General features: G+C 50.0%; 6 protein-coding genes across 6 annotated transcripts; all 6 read right to left on the minus strand.

The window, feature by feature from the left end:
• Positions 1-5,006: 5,006 nt before the first annotated feature.
• Pmar_PMAR013715 (hypothetical protein) lies at positions 5,007-6,021 on the minus strand (the record flags this gene model as incomplete). Its single annotated transcript, XM_002765603.1, has 2 exons — positions 5,007-5,425; positions 6,012-6,021. The coding sequence occupies 2 exons, from the start codon at positions 6,019-6,021 to the stop codon at positions 5,007-5,009; spliced, it is 429 nt and encodes a 142-aa protein (XP_002765649.1).
• Positions 6,022-6,118: 97 nt separating this feature from the next.
• Pmar_PMAR013716 (hypothetical protein) lies at positions 6,119-7,972 on the minus strand (the record flags this gene model as incomplete). The annotated part of the gene is made up of 6 exons (XM_002765604.1): positions 6,119-6,547; positions 7,032-7,115; positions 7,327-7,406; positions 7,462-7,594; positions 7,641-7,754; positions 7,826-7,972. The coding sequence occupies 6 exons, from the start codon at positions 7,970-7,972 to the stop codon at positions 6,119-6,121; spliced, it is 987 nt and encodes a 328-aa protein (XP_002765650.1).
• A 1,701-nt stretch (positions 7,973-9,673) lies between these two features.
• Pmar_PMAR013717 (hypothetical protein) lies at positions 9,674-10,517 on the minus strand (the record flags this gene model as incomplete). Its single annotated transcript, XM_002765605.1, has 4 exons — positions 9,674-9,877; positions 10,115-10,180; positions 10,232-10,347; positions 10,391-10,517. 4 exons carry the CDS (start codon positions 10,515-10,517, stop codon positions 9,674-9,676), a joined length of 513 nt encoding a protein of 170 aa, XP_002765651.1.
• A 57-nt stretch (positions 10,518-10,574) lies between these two features.
• Positions 10,575-12,955, minus strand: Pmar_PMAR013718 (L-asparaginase, putative). Its single transcript, XM_002765606.1, has 9 exons — positions 12,784-12,955; positions 12,602-12,739; positions 12,492-12,560; positions 11,868-12,066; positions 11,739-11,809; positions 11,516-11,677; positions 11,232-11,353; positions 10,802-11,033; positions 10,575-10,750 (listed from the first exon to the last, which is right to left on the minus strand). The coding sequence occupies exons 1-9, from the start codon at positions 12,943-12,945 to the stop codon at positions 10,694-10,696; spliced, it is 1,212 nt and encodes a 403-aa protein (XP_002765652.1). The 5' UTR covers positions 12,946-12,955; the 3' UTR covers positions 10,575-10,693.
• A 110-nt stretch (positions 12,956-13,065) lies between these two features.
• Positions 13,066-17,530, minus strand: Pmar_PMAR013719 (hypothetical protein; the record flags this gene model as incomplete). Its single annotated transcript, XM_002765607.1, has 11 exons — positions 13,066-13,883; positions 13,964-14,185; positions 14,240-14,297; positions 14,348-14,575; positions 14,625-14,817; positions 15,159-16,721; positions 16,763-16,802; positions 16,849-17,006; positions 17,053-17,131; positions 17,174-17,312; positions 17,355-17,530. The coding sequence occupies 11 exons, from the start codon at positions 17,528-17,530 to the stop codon at positions 13,587-13,589; spliced, it is 3,153 nt and encodes a 1,050-aa protein (XP_002765653.1). The 3' UTR covers positions 13,066-13,586.
• Positions 17,531-18,192: 662 nt separating this feature from the next.
• Positions 18,193-19,303, minus strand: Pmar_PMAR013720 (hypothetical protein; the record flags this gene model as incomplete). The annotated part of the gene is made up of 2 exons (XM_002765608.1): positions 18,193-19,119; positions 19,181-19,303. The coding sequence occupies 2 exons, from the start codon at positions 19,301-19,303 to the stop codon at positions 18,193-18,195; spliced, it is 1,050 nt and encodes a 349-aa protein (XP_002765654.1).
• Positions 19,304-19,347: the final 44 nt, after the last annotated feature.

Here is a 19,347-nt window from a genome sequence, read left to right on the forward strand (position 1 = left end):
TTCTCTCTTTTCTCCCAATTTCCTCCAAAATTTCTTTTTTTTTCCATATTTTTCCTAGGAAAAATAGGGCTCTGACTTTTCCCTCTCCAAACCCGTTGGTGTGCTTTTCTAAGACGCACCTCAACAGGACATATGTATTCCACTACAACGGCTTGCGGTGTGAGTGTGAGTTTGACGACGATGATGTCGAAGTATTGACAGGAGGTTCTGGAGAAGGTGATCTATGGCTCTATATCACGTTGCATTCGAGCTCATAATGGTTGGAGCACCGCATTCTGCCTATCGCGGATGCAACTTTACCATGTGAAGCATTGTTGGTACTGCGGTGATAGATTTAGATGTCGTCTAGTCAATCACTCCGGTCTTCTTCCTTCTCAGTGCCCACCTCAACAGCAATGCATTTGATACAAGCTATGAAATTCATCGCTTCGAGGCTTGATTTCCACGTGGATAATACGGCATCAAAGACCGATCCTCCAGTAGATGTTGGTGAAGGATTTTGGCAGTTCGTATAGAATACCTGCCGAGTGAATGAAGGAAATCGATACCAGGAAATATTCTGTTGGTCGCAATTGGAGAGATAGCTTGCTTAACTTTGTCATGAAGGAAAACTCGGGGTTAAATTGAAGTATATCCTCTCAGTGGAGTCCTCTGGGGCCGTATGCGGATCCTGATGAAACAGGTGAGTCAGAGTATTTACTTAGATGAAAAAATCAGATGGTGAGTGATAACCCCTGATTCACTGATTTTTTACTCTGGAGCGAGAAATCAGGATCATCGCGAGGATATGTGGATCTCTGAGCTGATTCGAGAATCTAAAGTTGATTTTTTGGCTGATTAATCCTCTTACTCAATATGCCTTGCTCATGAGGCTGATTTTTCGGGTGATTCCATTGAATCTGAGTATTTTCGAGAATCAGGGAATCAGAGTTTGAATCAGACATTTTTGACGAGACGAAGATTATAGTCGCTACGTCCCACAACCGAAAGTGACAATTTCAAGAAAGGAAGAAAACGTCACTCTACAAGGGTAGAACCAGGTAGATTCGCCCCGAATGCATGCACATTTCCCGTTACGCTACAGCAACGATAAAATTTCGGAAGAAGATCCTTTGTCGCACTTGTACACATCCGTACTTCAAACTTTTCAATATGTTCACTCGGAACCAACTAACTCTGGGTTTCTAACTCGAGTTCTAAGAGGAAGCTCAGCGCTAGAGCTTCCTTCTGGAGCTTCCTTTGAGAACCGGTAGCGTGATCGGATGTCGTTATCGGATAAGACCTCAAGAGGATCGACGAAGGTCATTTATTGTTTTTATGAACAATTAATTGAATTAAGGAATGCGTAGTCCACACCGTGTGGTTGCATGTACTACATGCGCTATACCTCCATACACCGTCTTCCATTGTATTACCTCATAGCTGAAGTGGTTAAGGTGATGCTTTCCTGTGCCCGAAGACGGGGTTCTATTCTCGGGCAGGGTCACACTGATACCCTGTATGTACTACGTGCGCTATACCTCCTTGCACCGTCTTGTATCGTATAATTTCATAGCTCAACTGGTTAGGGATATGCTTTCACTTGCACGAAGCCGAGATTCTATCCCCCGGTACGGTCATTCTAAGAACCTACTCGCGAGGAGCTGAGAAGGTCTACCGTGGTGCGCGCTGAAGTCGTGAATCAAGGTCGAGAATCAGAATCAGGCTTTGGTACCGGGGGTCCGGATCCCCGGTACAGAATCAAGATTAATCTCCGTGTTAAACTGTGAGCTTGTGCATCATGAGTATGATCCTGGATCATGCTCAAGGTGAGATTGCGATCTTGAATCTGAGCAGCTTTGAGATTGAGTAAAAGAATCTCGACTCCTGAGAAGTAATCTCGAATCACGAGTAAAAATCCCAACTCTGAGCATTTAATCTCGAATTGATGAAATACTCTGACTCAGTGCCAAGAACTCTGAATCAGCCATTGAGTATAGATTTGAATCTTGAATCGTGATTAAGGATCAGGAATCGGATTCAGCGGCTGATTAAAATCAAGGATCAAGGATCTTGCTCATGATTTCGTAATCTGACTCTGTCTCAAGTACTCATACTCAGAAATCTCGACTCTTTCTCCTGAGCAAGGGATCTGAATCAGTTCTCTCGAATCAAGGTGTGACTTGAATCATGAATCAGGATCAGAGCGTGAGTTGAATCATGGACTCAGATTCATGAATCAGGATCCGCATACGGCCCCTGTTCGTAATATTGTCTGCAGTACACTTGAGTTCTCCCTCCGTCACTCTGAATCCTATCACGAAGCTTGACAGTTGACAGATTTTCATAGGCTGTCGCCTACAGCCTGAAGCGTTCAGCAAATTACGCATTGGCGAAGCCAGTTCTGCAGGAAGCCATGATACTGGTTCATGCCGCAGTGTTGTGTCTGCGTATTGGCGCTAAACGCAGATAGAATAACAGAAGGTTGACGGGATGTCGTGCGGGGCGTGGCACTTTCTGGCAACCAAATTGAGCTTAATGGACGCTATAGCCGTCCACTAGTCTTTCGATTGTCTCTCCTGTCGAGTACAAACCCTCCCTACTAGGGAGTCCCTAGTTGAAGGGGAAATGACGCACAGATTCACTCGCAGACTCACGCACGGATGTACACGAAGACGTGATCGGGTCGTCTATTGATACTTTGGCAACAGAATCCCCGAAGGTAGATTCAGATATCAGATAATACTTGGTGCTAAAGTTATCAAGTCTTTAGCTGCGGCCGACGGGGTTGGTGGGAGTGCCAACAATGATCCTCGAGGGAGTCCACCAACTCTCCTAGATGTGATCGATCGTTGCGATGTGTCGATTGAATTTGCACGTGAGCCACCCACCCGCCACGCAGGGACCCACAGTCAGAAACCAAGGGTAGTTTCACTACTCTGGATACCGGCGTAAGCTCTGACATTCCCTGGGAATGACAAGATGGTCAAAAAGATAGAGGGTTTTTATCAGAGAGAATTCTTCTCCCGACCCGGTGGGTTCAGTGACGTTTATCCCTCTCCAATGAACAATTCGTTTCACGCGCTCTTTGTGCGCGACGCACACTGTGCGTCCCAACATCCAATGCGTATGCGTTCACGAGCTCTGTCTTGCCGCCCGATCTATGCAACCTTTCAACGTCGGAATGCGCAGCATCGTCAACATCCTGGTTATCACTGTCGTTGTGGCTAGCAATGCCTGTAACGACGAGGACAAAGCGAAGATGGCGAACAGCTTATTTCCCAACTATCTATTCAACTGTGGTTCCGACGCCGGGCTTACACCCTCAAAAATCGCCCCCTGCCTTGAGCAAGGATGTGGCCTGTCTCACGAATGCTCCGGTTGCTTCGTTACTGCTGGAGAGTGTACTATTAAATCATGCCTTGGATCCTGCATCTTCAGCCCACTGAGTGGAAAGTGCTTCAAGTGTGTGAAGGATCACTGCGATGTTGCACTTCTGACTTGCACAGGCTTGACCGATCCCTTACCTAATCCGACGAAGAAGGGTGATAAGTGCTATTAAACGACGAAGTACATGGCATGCGAATCTTCTATTAAGACTCCCTCGCATCGTCATGCTGGGCTGAGGCATCAAACTCCTCTGGTGTGTGTTTGTCGTTCGATCCGGAATGTTTGTGGCCGAGTCATCTCATTATTCTTATCATTGATAGCTTGACGGTGAACCCGTTCCTGACTTTAAAGTCTTGGATAGCTCATTCGCAGGTGGTGTCTCTTCAGAATATCTCTTTCATACTCACTCTCCTCGAGATGAGCTGTTGCCGGTGAATGAGATTTTGAACGATCGCTCTGTGTTCATGAATTCTCAAGTTGTTATGTACACAATGCTGGGTTTTATTTTTCGGCCTTTCTGGTCGTTTTTGATCACTATGATATCAGTTTCGAGCGGGTCTGGACTCCATTTGTGTTGCTGTAGAGGTTAACTCTTCTATGAAAACGACTCCACACTTCAACGAGCTCAGTCAAAAAACTCGAATCTTGATGAGAACGAATGATTCGGAAACAAATGAATGATAAGGATACTTGAAACAATAAGACGAGACAAGGGTAGTGGAAGCGTAAGGACATTTAACCGGGACGAATTGGCGCAATCCGTGGAACTGATTCTGTTACATCAATTTTGGGAGAAGTAGCAGTCATCGGCATGCTACCTACTGGTGGTGGTTAACCCCAACCTACGAAACAAGACTAACTTGGCTCTGTGCTGGCTCTGTACTTGTCCTGACGAACAGTGCATCGCAATTAGAGTAACGGGAAGTCAGACAGCGACTATTCCCCTCTGAACCCCGCGGCCCAGGTTCAATTCCTGAGTCGTCCAAATAGATCGACGAGGACATCTACTGGAGTGAGCAGTCATCTCTCTTCCCGCTCAATTCTAGGAGCTCACAATAGTGCGATCACGGCCCTACAACTGAACATCAGCGGCACTATGGAGGGAGGCATAACCACTCGCCAATCCTATCGAAGATGCTTCTGGATAGGTCGCCTCTGCTGGGGAGAGCGGTACGGTTATAAAGGTGTGGGCGTCTGAGGACGGGCAGCTGCTGCATGAATTAAGACGGGGCACGACACCGAAATTCTGTATTCTCATCCATCAATCCATTTTAGGATCCACAGACAAGCTCAACATATTAAATTCCAAACTTCCCGTCAAAGTTTGACGGTTAAACTACGCTCTTTAACCCGCACCTGATTCGACTGGCAGTCAACCATCAAGAATCAGTGTCACACAAAAACAACGAGGAAGTACCCGTTACGGGTGAACATATTCAAATGATATGCCTCATCTTCAATCGTGTTGATGACAAAATTACGCGGCGAGCAAATTATCAACCACCAACTAGCTTTCATTAATCTCTCAATCACACAACCCCAATATCATACTTGAAAGACTACTGAGATCAATAGATAATCTGACATCTGATAACTCCATTCGATATCATCATCGACTAATAAGGAACACGACGAATCTAATCCATTTCTGAGGGGCAATAGACAGGTGAGGTTTCATCACACTTGTCACCCTCAGAAGGTTCATAGCAGAGATGCGGCTTGTCGGAGTGGTACAATCCGAAGCACACATAAGGACCAGGCTGATCGACATACTTCTTGCAGTACGATCCCCACTTAGAATTCTTGCACTTGGGGGTCTCCGCGCAAAGATCCTCACAAGTCTTATCAACCACTGGGCAGGACACGGGACTGTAGACTTTGTCGCTGCAGTAGCCACCGTTGTATCCATCGGTGGGCTCAAAGCAATAATCACCATCTCCCATATCGAGTAGACCGAAACAGACACCGTTACCCTTACAGTAAGAACCCCAACCATAGTTCTTGCAACCAGGACTCGCTTCACACAGATCCTGGCAGTAGTTCCAGTCGGCTACGACTGAACCAATAATGAAGAAGAAATTGAAGGCGCATCATGTTCACCGGTCAGGGACTGAGAAATTTCAACTGAAAGGAATATTCTTAATAAACTAACGAGAGATAGACGAACTTAGCTGCAGCCAACCCTAGCGTGGATCGTGTTATGCATCCTGTCCCGAGTGTTGCACTAGCCGCTCCACTAAATAGGTGTGGTTCAGAGATCGTACGCAGAGTTGCAGATATCAAGGGAAGCGCAAACGCATGCATTAAGAGCAAATCGTGGCCTAGCATCTAGTGACACCAGAAAAAGCCAAACTCCAGTCGTTGATATTTCGACTTTATAGAGTACTTTACTTCGACTACTTCGACTTCCACACTTTATGGAACCACTTTCATTAACAACTGAACCATACCGTAATCATTATTCATTTCTGTAAATGTTAGCCATTTTGTATATCGCAGCAGAGTTGAAAATTCTAGAGGGTCGTCATAGCGCTTGAGGAAAAGCTTCTCGAATTTGCGAGTATATAGCGGAGCTACGCTGATATACTCGAAAGGGTACAGAAATAACGCACTCAGGCGGGAAGGGGACAACTACATCGTACGCATCGACATGCGGATTCAAGAGGACTGACAGTATGTAGGAGCAGAGAGAAAAACAATAGAATACAAGCAGCATGACAAATCGTCACCAACGACCGACAAGCAGATCTCAGAAAGGAGCCTCTTTTGAAAGCATAGGAGGGTGGTAACAAAGACACTCATCTGTGGGCTCCTCCTCGAAGCAAATGAAGGTGCGTTTCACTGATAATATCCCTTCAATGTTCCCAGGTCTCGACTGAAGCTCGTCAGAATGCTCTTTTGCCTTCGCTACCGCAACCGTTTCCTCATCAGGCTTAGTCGACTGGAGAGATGCTGCTGCCTCTTTCGCTGCAGCACGTCGCCGAGCCAGACGCCTTGGTGACAACAAGGACGATACTTTGGTGATGAACGGTGAATTTTTCCTCGTCTTTGCTTCTCCAACGGCATGCCATTCATCATTACTGAAGGATTCTTGTCCATAAGTAATCATAAGAGGCGGCCCTTCTACTGGCTCCAATGGTACTTTCGGAGCCTCGTTTGAATTCACTCCGACATCCGACTCGGAATCAGAAAATGGTGAGGACGTGGATGTGTCTGAGGTGTACCCTTCCGAGGTCATCATCACGCTGAACAAAAATGAGGCAGCAGAAGAAGAGCTCGAGGATGAGAACGGCGAGCTGCTTCTAGACGAAGACGGATGTGATGATAGAGGAGATTTGTCCCGAAGCCTGTTTCCGTCCAACGACTCAGATCTCGTGCTAGCTAACGGCGGTGAGGTAGGTCTATGCTCAAGTCCTGCGATAGTCGTTGCCTTAGGCTCGAGTACTCTCTCGGACTGACGCAGTCGTGGCTTTCGTTTTCGCTGATCTTCGAAGGCGGTGGACACCGAACCATTTCCTCAGTGACCCTTCCCCGAGTGTGGAAGGCTCCTTCGAGTATTTGCTCCGGATCGACTCGAACTTATCTCTATAGTACTCACTCAATATACGCTGAGAAGTGAACAAAGAACGCATACCAATGCGACGAATGCCTCTCCGCCTTACGAACTCGAGAGCTTGAGCGACAATGCCATCCACAGACACATACCTCGGGTCCTCCGCGGCGAAGTCTGTGAGACGATACCATAACTGAGTCGAAGAGCGCAAAGTTATAAAGGGCAAATTATACATTCCACCGAAGCTGAGTAGCCAAGTCTGCTGTAGACCAGGCAACGCTACCTCAGTTCGCCGTACAATCCTTGAGCGCATCCTCTTAGCATTGGCAAGAAAATGTTCACATCGATCTTGAATGAACTGAAACCGGAGTTTGGTCATAGAGAGACCACTCGAAAAGACCTACCGGGAGCAGCGTCTCATTGAGTACTGTGTGATACTTAGGCTGAAGCACGTCTGGTTTGATGCTGCGATCATGGGCAAGAGCTGGTGAGCAAAGGCACTAGTCCGAGGGGAGACGTGACCATGCCTTGAACCTTACCTTGAGCTCCCGAAGGATCGAGAATCCCTTGCATCAGTTTGGTACTGTTGAAGAGGTAGAACGCTGACAGGCCAACGAGGCGTTTAGACTTAGGCTGCTGACGCGTGCAAAGTGTGTCCTCTCTCTTCGCTTCCTGAAGGCTCCGAAATACACTCTGCCTGATCTTGTCACGAAGTTACCTTATGTATTTCATTCACTCGAGAGACGAGTTGTGCATCGATGATAGTGAGTAGTTCTTGTTTGGCATTCGTAGGGAGCCTCCGATAAGCCTGGAGAACATCTTCTTTGTTAACCTGTACACAATAAGAGCAAGTCAGAGATGGAGAGGCAAAGAGTGGCAGCTAGCTAGAGGTACCCAACTCACCAGTGGCACTGTTTTATCGACTTTGGCCATGAACCCTGGTATGAGTACTGTCACCGAAGCTCCCCTCTTATGTGGATTCTCATAATATGTTAACGCTCGAGCAGGCTCCGCCGTTGTAACCAAACCACCAGATCCTCGGACGGCCATGTCCTGTAGTTCAACTGAACATCAATTCCTTCCCCTGGGGACGAGATTAACAGTGGACGCTCGAACACTTTGAACTACGTAGTGATGGAGCATCAGGCCGCGATCGACGATGGACGTATATCGATAGTCTCTATATCACCCTGCTGTAACTCAACGCAACACTCTAGCCCACAACACGTGAAGACGACTACGGAGACATGCAGGGCGATGTGAGCCCTATAAAGAGCAGTGATTGACGATCTTTCACTCGCCCTCAGAAGAGACATACGACTCGAGACTGCTGCATGTTGTGGTTGACTCTCTCCTAGAGGATGAGTTCCCGGAGGAATCATCCCCTGGAGAACACGGAAACGTCTTCTTCATTACGCCTAGAATTCTGCAATCGATTCGCTCAGTATAATACTGGTCCAGCACGACCGTTTCGGTAGGTTCATGAGGACACCTGTCATGCACAGGCTTCACACAATGAGGAAATGGTAATCACCATAGTAGCTCAGGCCAATGTCCTTCATCCTCTTGGACGTCCGCTGAGAAGTGGAGAGAGACCCGTCCCACACTGGAGGGGCTGCTCCCAGTAGCACTTTCCGACCGGTATGATATCAGGTCGCTACAGGTCAAGGCCGAGTGCCTTGCTGGAGAACTCTCCGCTTCACTGTGCTCTTCCTCTGCGGCGGCACGTGGAGTGATCGGACTGGCATCGTTCTGCAATGGGAAAACACATTTGAGGGTAGTGCTCACATCATTCCACTACTCTCCAGCTGCCGTGCGAATAAGAGTCCTTATCTGAGCTCCTCATTGAACAACAAGGAGTGAGTTCCGCACTGGGTGGGACACTCGCTTCAGAAGGCGACCGGTGCTCTTCAATCTCATCCACGGAAGCATAATTGGTGACAGTTCCTGGTGGTGACACGACAGCCACAGGAAGAGTTGTGATGATAGTCTCAGCCACAGGAGGTGTTGTGGTGATAGTCTCAGCCACAGGAGGAGTTGTGGTGATAGTCTCAGCCACGGGAGGAGGAGTTGTGGTGATAGTCTCAGCCGGAGGAGGAGTTGTGGTGATAGTCTCAGCCTCTTCATAGACAGTTTCCAAGGAGGTACGTGAGCGTTCGACCAGAGGACCTCTTCGATGACATACCGAGGGCAGCTCGAGCGGCAAGGTGGTACGGAGACTGGCCATATACAGTGACCTACCACGATTCGCAACAGGTTCAGAGGCGAGCGGTAGACTACATAAAATCTACAACCCGCAAGAAAGGCGATGACCGTTACTTCAGCCGAGCATATTCTTTCACAAGCTCCTCATGATCCTTCCTCAACCGTGCGGTGTCTAAAAAAGCCCCAATGCTTCCTTAAGGCGTATGCAGACAGCAGGACGTCAAAAGCAGAGTCTCTTAGCATTACACTTCTCATAATCTTCAACTCTCCACGAACCTCTTCGCCGGTAACTATTCGACATTACAAGAAATGGCCGAGCTCGAGAGGAATGCCAATAGGATCACAAGAAAGCACTACCCCCGTACTCGAGTAGACAGACTAATCTTCACGGGCATCTATGGACCCCGATCAGCTCAAGGCCCATCACCACTACGAAGAACTGTGCCCCGAGGGAACCTACTAGACTTACCAGACTCTATGCAAGTGACTTAGAACACCACACGAGCTATAGAGTTCTGAAACTCTCCAAGTCGAAGGAGCCCCTCCTCATGCCTTGTGGGCCCTCGGCCAATTGCCTATCTTCCATCGACGACGATGCTTCTGTTCGTTCAGAGTCATGACCGGGAAGTGATTGAACTTCCGGCCTCCCACAGCCTTCAACGCTGTCACCTTACGCAAGCGATATTCATCCGGCACTGGCGGCCACTTCTCCTCTCTGAAACGGATCATATCATTTTCCAAATCAACACCCTGCCGATGGGATATATACTCAGCTAAGCTCAGGAGTTCCCACAATAAGTTTACATGCGAACTCGGGTAGTAGAAGTGTGCAGAAACCAAAAAAATCCTCCAAAATTTTCATATTGTCAGCGATACATGTAGTAGACCATGTGCATATTTTCCCACACAGACACAGAGAATTCCCTAGCGTTTTGTTTTTGACTACCTGACAATTTTCGGCCCTGAGAAATTACAAAATACCCCGACTCTTCGCCACCCACCATCGACACTATGTACAAAGCGTCCGTTCATAGCCTCGGAAGCGTGTACAGCCTGAAGTCAAAGACTGCACTAGATGTGGTGACACGTTGCCCTCAGCAGCACCTCCTCAGGGTTCTCGAAGGTAACCCAAGCTCGGCCGGTGAAGAAGGGAGTTCCCTTATCACGGGAGGTCGGCGCTGCCAGCTGAACTCCACCAACTTGAGGAATAGACTTGTAGTCTGATATCACTGTTCACAAAAGTTATAAAGATCCACGATTTACCTTTGAATAGGGCTCGTACATCAGCCACGCTGGTCCCGTAGTGCAGGCCAGTGACATTGACGCGGAATGGGTGGATATGGTCACCCACGAGTTCAGCGAGGAGGCCTCGGGAGCGTCGAAGGATCATTCTGTAACACTGTGAAATGATGACGTCAGATCGGCAACTCAGCTCAGGGATGGAGCAGTGAAAGACTGAGGAACATCAATAGTAGTGATTGTTTCCCGACAATTTGTCGGCGACAAAACGCTGAGGGGTCTCTTCTGGACTTTCATCGCTGATGTGAATTTCTGAACTTCACCGCTTCACAACTTGGACACTACTCCCCCAAAGCCTTTGAAGATATTATCGTTGCGGCCATTCTGAATAAAATGCAATAACATGCATTGAATACATCACCAACATGACTTCACCAGTGAGACTTCTCCACGTATGGACATGTTGAAGGCGCTTCTGATTTGACTCGGCGACAGGCCTCGGCCCAGGAGGTAGCTGAGCTTCGTCACAGCAGCCTCACAAGTCATGTCACCGCCAGAGATGACTCCGATCGATGATAGCTGCGATCCAACTGCATACGCGTTCAGCTCTACCGTTCCTCGCACGCACTGGGAGCAAGCGATCACTGCCACTCCGTTGTCAATCAATCTGATACCAAAAAAACTTGTCAAAAACAGTCGAAAATTTGCAAAAAATCTGTCACTTCTAACATCGTGGGCAGGAGATTTCTCAGTGGAAAAAGCTCACGTAGATGCCTCTGTGAAAAAGAATTACCGATGTCATCGCTCTAAATCACCCTATCACCCCAGGGAGTTCACCGTGGTTAACATGCACGTGGATTGCTACCTCTTAAGCCAAGAGACGAAGTTCTTCTTACGAGCAGGGGCGTTCCCTGTGCCGTAGAGGAGCAGTACAACACCACGGACTGCGGTGTCGGCGAGTGTCTCCAAATCTGCAAAGCCAGGGACCTGAGCAGACAACACACGACTGCCTACAGACTACAACGCGTGAAGATCGCAGTGGACCACCACTGAACTGATCGCGCAAGCAACTAACACCATCCCCAAATACTCCACTGCTGACTCTCGTCAAGCCCAGAGATATCCCAAAGCAGTAACGAATCAACTCACCAGTCTAACGACAAGGATCGCGCTCTCCATTTCGGTATGTGTATGGAAGCGCCCTTTAGGTGGCGGCAGTAATAGATGCTCATTAAAGTGAATGTCAACACCGAGGGTAGCCAAAGGAGGAAAATTGGGCGAGTCGAATGCTGCTATCGATCCACTGTCAACCTAACAAGCACACCCGGGTTCGATCCCCGGCGACGGCACCGTTAATATTCCCACATCTTACCTTGACAGATCGGCAGCCTCGAAGCAGTCGCTCGTTGAAGAAGATACAAACCTCCGGAATGCTACAAAGACCTGCGCATAATCGCGCACAGCGAAGAATCAGTCCTCCAGGATCTGTCTAGGCCCTCACCCGCGAGCAGAATTGATATGATCAAGTTCCTCCTAGCGTCACTGTGAGGCTCCCCAAAGGGCAGGATGGAACCCGTGAACACAACCGGCTTCCCAAGATTGGCCAACATGAAGGATAGTGCACTCGCACTGTAGGCCATAGTATCCGTACCGTGAATGACCACAAAACCATCATAGTCGTAGTAGTTGTCTTCAATCGCCTGAAATGTGATCGAAAACTGTGGCTGAAACTGAACGGTGCGCATAGTTATCGCGAGAATCAATACAAGACTGGATTACTAGTTTCTTAATTTCAATTGAGTATGTATATATACGTTTCTTCTTGTTGTTTACCCAGAAACTAGCAAGGGTCTCTCAACAACGATAACAACAACGACAGTAATAACAACAACAACGACAGCAACAACAACAACAACAACAACAACAACAACAACAACAACAACAACAACAACAACAACAATAACAACAACAACGACAGCAACAATAACAACCGCAACAACAACAACGACAGCAACAACAACAACACCAATAACAACAGCAACAACAAGAAGAAGATTGAGCAGATCAGATTCCGAGGTCTAAAGAGCACCCTCCCCGTATCAAAGAACTGCTACTAATCGCATACTTTGGACATCTTTTTCCAACACCCAGGCGTAACGTCCGAGCTGTCAATCAACTCCTCGAACTCTATGACCTAGAAAAGAGCTCAAGCAACTTCCGAAAGTGAGGGCATACTGTAAGTGAAGGCATGCCAGGTTTCTTGAGCTCCTCCAGACCGCTGATTTGCTTGTTTAGAAAGCCTTTAACGGGTCTTAATGAGCCATCCGGGCCACGCTGCATTCCTACCGTTCCACCAGTATATACAATAAGAACCTGATGAAGAACATTCCTCTCGAAGAGGCAGCCGCCCCAGTTACCTTAGTGCTGCCCTCAGCGGCTGCGGAACCCTCTATCTGGGTACTCATAAGAGACTGTGAATTGCTGCTTCGATGAGAGTCGACGAGGTGGTCCTCTGGTCTGTCCACCACGTGATGAGGGGCACTGCTGGACATAGCAATGAGTGCATCATCGGTAGACATGGTCAAAGATGATAACCTCTGAGCTGCATACGGTTGGAGCCTGTTAGTCTCTTCTGAACGCGGGTGAATTTTTTCCTAACGGTTATTGAATACCCTACAGAACTCAAGGTCCAGCAGCGTCCATCAAATTCAGTAAAATAAACAGCAGGATTGATCATATCAAGTGATAATGGGGTCGATCTCAACAAGCTTGGGAGAATCATATCGGGCTGAAGCCTATAGGATCCATAGCTGGAGGAGCGAGCTGATGATGATGATGATGATGATGATGATGATGATGTAAAAGCTTTCGAGTGACTCATTCAGTGATGCGAATCAACACCTCCGAGTGGAGCCACGAGTACAGCCGAAAACAGGAAAGCATCTCCACAACAAAGCTGGGTTACACTCAACAGGGGCTACCGGCGTCCTTTTCTATACCAACCATGACGCAATCGTACACATGACGCACAAAGTAAACAATAACAGGAGGAGACAGGGAATACATTCGTTGACAAAAAAACAATCGAAGAATGAAACCACTCGTCGAGATCTTTTCAGAGAATACGCGTTCACAAAAGATTAATGTTATCATCGCCAGCACATACACCGTCAATGATGAACACAATGACATTAACAGTGATGGTAGAACGCTGCAGCAGCTATCCGGAAGATGAGCTGCTGTCGGTACTCTGAATTGCCAGCCTGAGCTGATCTATAATCCCCTCGACGAATTCGTCGGAGTTGAGGGCAGCCTGGAGGGCCGAACGAAGTGTCTCAGTGGTGTAATCGTCTCCCGTCTCGAACGATGAAGTACCATGGGACTCAATTTCTTCGTCAGTTCGATGCGTGCTTTGAATATTGTTTGAAATTTCGTCAACGCGATGATCAGTCGACCTTCCTCCTGAAGTCGGAGAGCAGCTCGAGTTCGACTTCTCAAAAGACAGTGGCGGCGACTCCTGACATCAACGAGAGCATGAAGAATATCTCACTTCAGGGGGGGAGGGGGCAATTCAAACAACGTGCTCTCCGTCGTTACCTCTTGTCGACTCTGCGTGTCACCGTCTATGGGAGCCCCTTGTGCTGGCAGCCTCAGCCTTCCGAGTCCTCGACCTAACGTGAACGAGGGGTGGCTGGCGGCGGCAGCGGTGGACTTGGTCCTCCTTAGGGCCTCGAGCAATTGCCCCATGCCCAAGTCGTCACCAGCTTGGGTACACCGTGAAGAGCCGTCGAGGAAGGCGCTCATGACACAGAATTTTATCTGCAACAGAACCGGCGCTCGATGAGAAGACATCACCGGTTGAGATGAACCTACACGATCAGTGCTTGCAGAATTCGGGCACCACACTGCCAGCACTAAACCATCGACTGACCTACACACAAGACCAATAGGGCATGACGCTCCGACGAGAGCAGCGTTCACCTGAAGTGGAATGTCTGACCATGGCTCTCCGGGGAGACTTGCGTGTCAATCTCAACACTCCAGAGGAAGGATGAGGTGTCCACCCCGAGGATCGCAGCGAACAGAGGCTGCTTAGTCGAGGCACCAATGGCGCGCGCGATCGTGAAACCTCCGCCCGCCTCTAGCTGTCGCCACTCCAAGGCGTCATCAGATTCATCCGAACACTTCAACATGTAAACCTTCGCCTCCCTACACAACAAACATAAACGTCTCCGATAAGACGCTCCTCGCCACTCACGGGACAAAAATAAGCAATTCCATGGCAGTCGGCACAGTTGGGGATTGCGACGTGGCGCCCGTCCTCTGGACTGTGTCGTGCTGTTGCTGTTGAGGTCGTTTATCCTCCCGCTCGTCCAGATGGGCTATCAATTGATAGCGACCCCATCGGCCGGCATGCTGAGCATCCATACAAAGTGGAGGCACTGTATGAACTGAGTCGGAACGCCGTCCCCCACCCCGTGAAAGCTCAACAGTAATGATACTAATAACATCAAATTCATGTAGTGCTACATTGAGTGCCACATTCGCCCCAAGGTCCCAGTGGCAGTATGTGGACTTGACCGCGTGTCCAACCATCATCACGAACTGTCTGCTACGATGCATGGTGGCCGTGGTGCTGCCCTCCGTGATGACGAGCCGCGTGGTGCTCAGTATGGCCAGGCGGCCGCTTGTGATGATGATGCGCAACATAATGATGATGATGATGATTACCTCGCCCACGGTCCCCTGATAGAACAACTAAGATAGACATCGCAACAAGCTCTCCACCCACCTGGCTGCCCAGACACGTCAAGTGGTGCCTGCATCTCCATGGCAGGTGGGAGCCCCATCACCGTTGAGCTCAGCACATGCTTGTAAGCCCCACTAGAGGGAACGCTCGGCCTCCGCTGAATCGTGGGGGAGACCGGGAACATACTCTGGCTCGATACGGCCACGAGGCTTTTTGGAATCGCATCATCCAAGCCTTGGCCCGGCTTTTGACCGAGAGCCCCCCAAGTCATCGGCAATGGGAATAACGGAGACGATGTGCCCGACGCTAAAGGATTCCCCATCAACAGAGAAGACGATCTCCTCTCTGCAGGGTACTCCTCTCGAAGGCTTACAGACCCTAGGGGCGACTGAGGTCCATGCAAAGCTGCAGTAGCAATAGCACTCCCCCTGCTGGAATCAACATCAGCTGCATGGCGAATTAGCGTGGCACCTCCAACACCGTCCTGCTCCATCGGTAATGGAGAAGCTGGTCGAGCGAAGGCTGCCGGAGCCGACCGTGTTGCTTCTTTCGTGATGGGAGGACTGCCCCCTCCAACGTTCAAAGAGAGAGCCCCGAATCGACCCCCCGCCTCTGGTAGCAGCCGCCTCCTGTCACTATTTCGTCCAAAGTGCTGACCCTCAGCCACCAGCTGAATCGACTGCTGCTCGGCCACGCTGGAATGATCAAGCTCCTCTTCCTTGATCACCTGCCCATCCATGGGTCCACTCGTCATCTGCTCAACATCCCCGACTGGCAGAGAGAGAAAGGCAGCATCTACCGAAGCCGGCCCTCCCAAAGTACCCCTACTGCCTTCAAGACGGCCACAGGCGCTCTTGGTCACCTTCCCCCTCACGCCTAGCCCCCCGCCATGTACGACACCAGGCGACTTCCTCCCCGCACCCTTGCCACCGATCAGAGGCTGTCGAGGTGACTTTCTGGCACCAGTCGCCAACACTGCTGACTTCGGCTTAGATGAGCTGCCCTCGTGCGACCGAGCGTCGGCCCTACCCTTCTCGGGAGTGCCCGACGTGCCCTGCCGTAATGCAGCAGCCCTAGACTCTCGCAACACCGATGCCCTGGTGGATCTAGGTGAGGGCCAGTACTTCACAGAGGAAGCTGGTGAGAGCCTCTTGACAGATGTCGAGCAACGCGGGGAAGTCGCCATCCCACTTGGCTTCACTTTAAGCTCTTTCTTCGTACTAGAACAGCCACGTTTCACAGGAGATGGGGTAGCAGTACCTCTCACAGAGCCAGCAGCCGAGCTCCCTCTCCCCTTAGGGCTCCCCTCACTCGATCCTTTTCCCTCGCTGTGGATTTTAGATGCAAGATGCTTCCCTCCACCAGCGCTATTCTGTCTGCCATCATTGTTCCCAGACCCTCTACTGGCCCGCGGTTCCACTCGGGGTGTACCAGAGGTCCGCCCAGCCTCGAATTTAGCCGCAACCTCGAGAGCAGATTCCTTCCTGTTATCACTTCCCGCTGCTGCCCACAGACCATCAGACTTGTTCGAAACAAATTTTCGGATTATCGATAAGTCGGTCATCCTCTCCCACCAAGCGCGAACGCGAGGGAAATCAGCCAACCCTAAAAAATTGTGCTCTACCGTAAACGCCCCTCATTGCTACCTAGACTGACCAGCCCCTGCGCAGCTCCTTCCGACATAATCTGAGCAGCCGACAACTTCGCCACTCCTAATACTGCGAGAACTCACAGTAATTGCGAAGATATCAGCCAGTGAAATGGACGTCGTGGCCGGCACCAGGAAACCGTGACTGTGCTCATGCCCAAGTAAACGCTCCATTTCCCTCAGTGCCGTCTCGATGTCCTGCCCAGCTCTGTTGGTGATCCTCGTACTGGGAGAGACAGCACCTGGCCAGACCGTAACAGGATGGATCAGCATGTTCACAGGCCCCACCCATAGCCTGATAAATAAGTAGTGCTATCGGCACCTCCAACTCTCTAGCTATGAAGTCCACGGCTGAGTCCACCGCGGCCTGACGCAGATGTCACCATAATCGCCACCTCCCTTTACTTACCTCCATCGCAAAATTCCCTCCCAGTAAATCGCAGTCTCTACGGAGCCTCGCAATGTACCGACAGATCGCCGGCGTCGAGAAGACAAACCACTTCTTCTGAGCTGAGCTCCTATGCTCCACCACCCGCGCCATCGGATAACTGCAAAAAGGATCCTGCCTCTCTAACGGACGCATCACTCACTTCTGCACTGCAACCTGGGGGAACTTGCTCCGCCGTGCATCTACGAATTTGACTTTCACTTCAGCTATGGCGGCTACCAGCTGAACCCGCTTGGTCTTGTAATGTCCAGGGAAGCCGCTGACCACAATATCGTCGAGGTACTGCTCATGAGTCGCGGCGAACCCGGCTGATGCCATTAAAAATATAATACTGCCCACATATCGCCAATCCTCGGATGGCGAAGGGATAAACCAGAATTCCGTTCCACTGGAAAAGAAACAAAACTCCCCTCATCGTTCAACCTACCATGTTCTCGGAAAAGATCAATTTTTACAAAAAAACGTCCGACAGAAAATTGTGGAATCTGCTGATAAAAAACTCCGCCTTTTTCAGCTGACTCAACGTGCAAAGGATGTCTCCTAACCTCCTTCCCCCCCACGACCCGATACAGTAACTTTATTAGACCCCCGCAATCTCCGAGGCGTTGCTACCGCACCGAACAGCAGCGTCAGTTGTGCCTGGCAAGTGCTGTATTACATAGTCTATTCTACTCGACCGTCGATTTCTGATCATTATATAACTCGGGGAAACTGATCGGACTCCCCCGAGACAGCATCCACCCTCCTCACTACTACCCTGTCTCATTATATGCCCTTTACACGGAGTATTGCCGTCCCCATCTGAGGCACTATGGCATCTTGTCCACCGGTACTGGAAGGTTCATTGGTGGGTCAGTCAGTAAAGGAGAACAAACTGCGTCGAAGCCCCCCCCCTCGAAGAAAAGCACTCGCTGCACTACGACAGAATCGATAAACCCCTTCCAACTCCAACAAGCATGAGCAACAGATACTAGAAAGTGTCAAGTCAGGCCTACTAATTTGATGAGGCCGTACATGCCAAGTAAAGACCATATTCCTATGAGCAATACCCCTATATTCACCGTCTTCTCGATACGCTCGAGAAATGCCTGTCCCTTTCCAACCAAGTCTATAGCACTGCCCTGTCGCCTCATAGCACCTCGATCAACAGGTGGGGGCATCCTTTCCACCGAGTCCTGCAATACGCGCTGTCGTCGTCGGCGGACTTCGCGATTTTCCGGCTGTTGCCGAGCCAGCTCCCCCGCAGCCACAGCTACGTCACACTCCAACTCGCCATCACCAAACATGTCCACAGCGTTCGAATCACGAGATGCCGGACTGCTGCCACTCTCCTCTACCGAATCTGCCCTACCTCTGCTTCGCTCCGCTCGAGATCGTTTTTCTTTCTGCCAGTTTTCATGCTCGCTCTCTAACCACATTTCCAAGTCTCTCAGAGTAGCCCCAATGAAAGCCGCAACGTCCTCGCTTGCCAGGAAGTCCACAGCTGCGGACACATACCTCGACACAGCTGCTACAAATCTATCAGTGTTGGTAGAGTGCAACGCAGCTAACCCACCAACAACCAAACGATGCGCACTCTGGCCCGCAGCTCTACACTGTGGTGACGCGATAACGTCCATAATCCGCATCCACAGCTCTCCCAGTAGGACTACTATTTGACGTGCCTCAGGTGTGCTCGCCGCCCCCACGCTTTCCCGAAGCAGCACTCTCGTCGCCTGCTGTGTCCTCGCATACTCCTCACTAGTCACTGCCTTCGACCCATAGGCAACCACCGTCGACACGACTCTACCAGCATGCTGAGCCCTTCGCGGTGTGAGCTGATTCAGAGCTGCTAGAAGAGGGGTTATCAAGGGGTATATAGGGGAAATTCTCGCCAGGACCGGCCCGACCATACGATGCACCGTCGACTGAGATAAGGTACAGATGCAAGCTCCACGACATCAAGGCCCCCCCGCCTGCACCTACTACCTGCACCTTATCCTTGGTCATCGAAGCCGCAGCCTTAGTCGCACTCACTGCCGATCGCCCCACCCACAATGGCGCTGTCACAGGTAGGAAGAACGCATTCCAGGCCATCTCCGTGTAGGACATATGCATCATGGGACTGCCCTCTGGCGGACCATCCTCATCGTGGT

Source organism: Perkinsus marinus (assembly GCF_000006405.1).
Source record: "Perkinsus marinus ATCC 50983 genomic scaffold scf_1104296975428, whole genome shotgun sequence".
NCBI classification, from domain to species: Eukaryota; Perkinsozoa; order Perkinsida; family Perkinsidae; genus Perkinsus; species Perkinsus marinus.

Coding starts and splice junctions, on each gene's coding strand:
- Pmar_PMAR013718 (XM_002765606.1), bottom strand. CDS start 12,945: ATGTCTACCGATGATGCACTCATTGCTATGTCCAGCAGTGCCCCTCAT. Junction 12,740..12,783: donor CCGCTGAGGGCAGCACTAAG/GTAACTGGGGCG, acceptor GTTCTTCATCAG/GTTCTTATTGTATATACTGG. Junction 12,561..12,601: donor CTGGCATGCCTTCACTTACA/GTATGCCCTCAC, acceptor GCTCTTTTCTAG/GTCATAGAGTTCGAGGAGTT.